The 6,000-nt window shown below is 45.5% G+C and overlaps 1 protein-coding gene across 1 annotated transcript in view; it reads left to right on the top strand.

The window, feature by feature from the left end:
• The first annotated feature begins 356 nt into the window (after positions 1-356).
• ACVR1C (activin A receptor type 1C) overlaps positions 357-6,000 on the top strand; it is a 38,677-nt gene continuing 33,033 nt past the window's right edge. Inside the window, exons 1-2 of the mRNA XM_084804038.1 lie at positions 357-394; positions 5,378-5,613. Of these exons, the coding sequence (XP_084660164.1) occupies positions 357-394; positions 5,378-5,613 (274 nt within the window). The remainder of the gene's footprint in view (positions 395-5,377; positions 5,614-6,000) is intronic.

The following is a 6,000-nucleotide window of genomic DNA, read 5'->3' as shown; positions in this document are numbered from 1 at the left end:
GAAGCCAGAGGCAGAGGAAAAAGAAAGGTGGCTACCGAGGCCTGGGTAAAGGTGAGAGTGTTTTGGGTGCTCCTGGCCACCTTGTAGGAGTGGACCTAAGGGATGTTTTACAGACAAACTGCAGTGATTTGAATGGGTACTCAGACATTGCCAAAAAGGGAAATGCATCACCAAAAAGAGGACATGGATCACTGTTAATGTGAAATATACCATTATTTTCTTTTGGAAGTCTAACATGGGATGCAGCTTCCCCACCCAGAAATGCATTTAGCCCCTTCTGTGTCCTGTTCCCCCTCTTTTTTCTGGTTCTGTCACTGACTCCACTGACAATGTTCTGTGCAGGAGAGAGGTTGTGTATGGCCGCTCTCTGTCTGTCTGTCTGTCTCTCTTTCTCTCACACACGCACGCGCACACACACACACACAGCTTCTTACAAATCTGCCCCCGGTCCAGTTAGAGTGGCCTGTTTCACACATAACGACAACCCAGAGTACAGGTTGAGTACAGTATGGGTTGTCATTGAATCATGGGTTGTCGATATGTGCAAACCTAGCACTGTGGTTTAACTATGGGTTGTTAACCACCCAGGAAGAGAACCCATGGTTTGTTGTTGGGTTGTGAACTCTGTTGTTTGTGGTTAACAACCTATAGTTAAACCATAGTGCAGGGTTTTCCACATAGCAACAACCCACGATTCAACCACAAGCCACAGTTCAACAACAACCCATATTCAACCTGTACTCTGAGTTGTTACATATGGACTGGGTCAGTGCATTTTTTCTTCAAATAAAGAAAAAAAGAATGAATCAGTGTTTGAATTAAACTACTGTGGTGTTTAAAATATAGGATGTGAACAGCCTGATGGATGCATGGGAGAAAGGACAAGACTGACAACTGGATTAGTGTTTGAATGGTTTGTAAGCGTGTCTGTCAGCTACATTGAAAAGGTGGCAGGAACGCCAGAGGAGAAAAGAAAAATGCATTTCAACTTCTGTTTTCATGCTTTATTTGTGTGTGGCTTCTGTCACCTTACATACTAATCATAAATTTATTACCTGTCCATAAACAGTATTGATTTCAGTGGAACTACTTCCAAGTAAGTGTGCTTAGAACTACAACCTTGATTTTTTTTAATTGACTAGCCTGATTATGGCCAAGTCTAATTTACACTTCTCATTCCAGTTTTATTCTAGTGATGCAAAATAAGGCACATCAGGGAAGAGTAAAATAAAATATGCGACAGTTAATGTAGACAGGCAGTAAAGGAAGCTGGACCAGTCACCAGGTACAATGACTAGGACATTCTTTCTAAGCTTTTCCCTAAGGCAATTTCCTATAGAGTTGTTAATAGGCATAAACCTATTGGTGGACACTGAGCTTGTCCACCAACTACTTATAAAACAGTTCAGAAGCACTTTTCTGATGCTGAAGTGAACATACGAGGCTGTGTGTTTAGGAACATTACAGTAAGAATGCATCTGTGGAGTTGCAACGATTGTCAGGAGCGCCTTGGCAGCCTGTCTCAGTAGATTCCAATAGCCAATTCAAGACACAGACGAAAGGATTTCTTTTCAAAGCTTTAATCCTTTTACAACTTAATGACTCTTTCAGATGCTAATCACCAGCGACTAAAGCAAGGAACAGCAGAGTGGCCTAAGCTTCAAGTAGGCAGTTGATCCCCGTTTGAAAGAGAGTTGAAGACCCAGAACTTATGGGCTAGGGAGAGATCCTCCCTCTTTCCCTTGGGTCCATGGGAGGCGGCCGTTGCTTGCACGCCAAACGGGCGCTACGCCTCCTTTCCGAGCCCTCCATCGCTCGTCGCTCTTTGAGTCTGCGTCAAGCGTCTAGCAAGCCCCGTTCCCGCACTTTCTCACTGCTAGGATCACTATCTCAGGAATGCTGGCAGGAGGAATCTCTGCCAGCTGCTGAGCCTGTGAGGGATGAGCTGGCTCCTCTCCCACGGATTGTTGTTCCTCCTCAGAATCAGAACTGGTCTAGGGCTCTCTGGGCTCAGTTTCCATCCTGACAACAATAACATGATGGGAGGTCCTGCCCTGCTCTGCATGCTTTCACTAAACTGTGTAGTTTCCACCCACATGCACAGAGGAATTATACAAACTAGGCTGGTTTGCACATCATAGTAATTTACCATGTTAATTAGTTTACCTGTGGGGCTCCAAGGTATCTGCTGGCTGCCATTTTGAATATGGAAGCCACAGTGGGAGCACGCCATGGCTTGTCATGTTGTGAGAACCCCAGCACTATGGGTTATTTGAAGGTCAAACAACTTTCAGATAACCCTAGAACAAACCATGGTCACTGTCTCGTGCACGGGTAGACTACCTATGGCCTCCTTTGGGGTAAGAATGGAAAAGGGGGGCGGGGATGGGGAATGGAATGGAGTACTCTGGGAAAGGGCACCCTGGCTGGCTGGCTGGAAGCCTGAACAAGAGCACTCGACTCTGGAACATTTTGTTGCAGGTTCCACTTGTTCAACATAAATGCAATGGTTTCATGTTCTATTTTCCAGCAGGAAGATCTGAAAAATGTTATTTGTTCACCATGACTAACAGCAAAAATGTCTCTGTTTAAATTCATAAGTAATGGTTTCAGGGAAATAGTGACACAAATAAACACTAAAATACATTGAATAATTTTGGGAAATTATATGCTTTTATGAAGACAGGACTCTGTCTTTTCAATTTGCTTTGCACATAGAACAAAGCAAAGTGTTGAAAATAAACAAAAATTTAGCTGGAAAGAACCCAGTTAAACAAGTTGGATCAAATCACATTTTTATTCCCTTTCCCCCAAAGGAGTGCTGGATCCATATACTGATGGAAAATAAATACAGTTTTCACCTGACATAACTATAAGTGCATGTGTTCTTGTTTGGCATGATGTAAGAGAAATATTTTCACAGTTACAGAGAAACTTTTGCATATTTGTTGTTTATTCGTTCAGTCACTTCCGACTCTTCGTGACTTCATGGACCCACACCAGAGCTTCCTGTTGACTGTCCCGCCCCCCAGCTCCCCCAAGGTCGAGTCGGTCACCTCCAGAATATCATCCATCCATCTTGCCCTTGGTCGGCCCCTCTTCATTTTGCCTTCCACTTTCCCTAGCATCAGCATCTTCTCCAGGGTATCCTGTCTTCTCGTTATGTGGCCAAAGTACTTCAGTTTTGCCTTTAATATCCTTCCCTCAGATGAGCAGTCTGGCTTTATTTCCTGGAGTATGGACTGGCTTGATCTTCTTGCAGTCCAAGGCACTCTCAGAATTTTCCTCCAACACCACAGTTCAAAAGCATCTATCTTCCTTCACTCAGCCTTCCTTACGGTCCAGCTCTTGCAGCCATAGGTTACTACAGGGAATACCATTGCTTTAACTATGCGGACCTTTGTTGTCAGTGTGATGTCTCTGCTCTTAACTATTTTATCAAGATTTGTCATTGCTGTCCTCCCAAGAAGTAAACGTCTTCTGATTTCCTGGCTGTGGTCAGCAACTGCAGTAATCTTTGTGCCTAGAAATACAAAACGGATGCAACGTTGGGTTTGTTGGCACTAAGGTTATGAAGTCTCTGGGCAGGGACTGTTTAATACATTAGAGAGGTTGGTGGCAGTTTTTTGTGAGGGTTCGCACCATAAAAAATATTTGAGGAAGTGCCTTCCCCTATATATGCCTGCCCAAGGACTGAGATATGTTGGAGGAGCCCTCCTCTGCATCCCACCAGTGTGAGACATACACTATTGTGGGACAAGAGAGAGGGCTTTTCTGCTGTGGCACCCCGGTTGTGGAATGCCCTCCGCTTGAAGGCCCAATTGGCACAGACATTGGTTTCATTTTGGCACCAAGTTAAAACATGGCTTTTTATTAAAGCCTTTGAGGGCTAAATGCATTCCCTGAAGTAGCACACTGTTTTAAGTGTTGGAGAGAGCAATCCTATCAAGATCGACTGTTGCCTCCAACCCCAGGGGCAACTGCCTATCCAGTGCAGGGCGGGAGGAGTGGTGAAGAGCAGATCTCCTCGCTCCCCCAGCCCTGCTTTCGCGGCTAGACAGCTGATTTCGGTGGTCTAGCTGCGGGACCTTGGAGCATGGGAAGCAGCAGCCGGACGACACATAGGATGTGTTGTATCGGATTTCTGCCTGACCCGCCCCCGGAACGCCCCGCTCTCCCCACTCTGTGCTGCTCTTATGAGTGCGGGGCCGATCTGCACTGCCTACGAAGTGGCACAGGAGGGGGTGGGGGTCCCGGGAACCGACCTATCCTGTGGCTGTCCAGCTGCTGACTAGCGGCAATAGGATTGCACCCTTAATGTTTTAGATTTTTCAGTTGGTATTAGCTTACTTAATGGTTTAATATGTTTTTGCTGTTTAAATTATTTATTGTTTTATCCTGTTTTATACATTCCAGTGATGGACAGGCCCAAAGGGGCAGGGTCACAGTACCAAAAACCCTAGCCGATTTTAACTTAAAATTCTTCCAGCCAGTAACCCAGCCTTCGGAGAGGCATTTCAACCCTTTAGAAAGGGGAAAAAACTGCACAAAAGCCAGTAAGGACGCCATCCCATGGGATCTGCCCTTGATACTCAGAAGCCTCCGAACTTGGAGGCTTATGAGTATCCAGTGCAGAGAGGGAGCTGCGGCGGAGGTGATCATTGCCTTCTCCGCTCCTGCTCTGCATTTCACCTCTGCTAGGTGGGCTTTATTGCCCGTTTAGATGAGACGTCACAGAGGGGGAAGAAAGGAGCCTTGAGAGACCTCTCGATATGGCATAAGCCAGCCATTCGCACTACCCATGCGAATGCCCATTTTACTTTGGAGAGGCAGCCAGTGCGGTTCTCTCCATGCTGGCTGTGAGGGTGAGGGGGACTCGGATTCCTGGGTCCGAGCTCGAAGCGTTGTCTTCAACCTTGGATCCAGTAATCCAGAATGTCCGGGTTCGGATGATCAGTGGTCAAAGGGACCGGTCGCGCAACTGGGATTATCCTTGCTTGCGGTATGGGGTGCAGGGTGGATGAAAATGTACTACGCCCACGCCAGGTTCGGACAACATGGCAGCCTGCGACGCAGCACGGGTCATTAGAGAAATCCTAGTCGTGTGACCGGCGCACGGAGGGATGGGGGAAACGACGGACTCTGTGTTGTTTCCCCCTCTGATCATCTGACCAACCTCTCTGTCTACGGGCTGTAGGATTCCTCCCTAACCCACAAAATGATAGGTGATAAGATAAAAATTGGGATAAAATGTTACTTAAGCGTTTTGGATTATAAGTAAAGCTCTAAATGTCTTCACCAAGATCTGGTAGTTTTCTGTTTTTGAGGAATATTCAGCTTTCTGTCCACTCACTAGGTAAAAATACTTAATTATCTTTTCAGGTCTAACGTGTGTGTGCAAACTGTGTGAAAAAACAAACTACACCTGTGAAACGGAAGGAGCGTGTTGGACTTCCGTCATGCTAACAAATGGTAAAGAAGAGATAATCAAGGCATGCGTTTCCCTACCACAACTGAAGGCACAAATTTTCTGCCATAGTTCCAAGAACATAACCAAGACAGAGTGCTGCTATACAGATTTTTGTAACAATATCACCATTCACTTGCCCACAGGTAAGCAATTCCAGTTCTTTCATTTCACTTTGACAGAGTTTGCAAGCTTTTTTAAAAAACATTTTTTAATTTTTTACAAATTGATCAGTATGTCACATCTCATTTCAAGTCTAATCTGGTGAACTTTAGCCACACCTCTGGGAGAATCAATATAGTAGAACTAGGAAGCTGCCTTATATCAAGTCAGAAAGTTGATTGATCTATCTAGCTCAGTATTGTTTATTCACTGACTAATGGTGGTTCTCCAGGGTTTCAGAGAAGGCTTTCCCAACCCTACCTGGAGACCTTCTGCAAATCATATGCTCCATCACTGAGGTATGGCCCTTGCGTAGCATTGTGTAGGGGTGGGCAACTTGAGGCCTTCCAGATGTTTTGGCTTACAACTCC

This window comes from Heloderma suspectum, chromosome 1 (assembly GCF_057233095.1).
Source record: "Heloderma suspectum isolate Gila_16-S chromosome 1, 16-S_ref, whole genome shotgun sequence".
Lineage (NCBI taxonomy): Eukaryota > Metazoa > Chordata > Lepidosauria > Squamata > Helodermatidae > Heloderma > Heloderma suspectum.
This window is presented reverse-complemented; position numbering and strand designations above follow the sequence as displayed.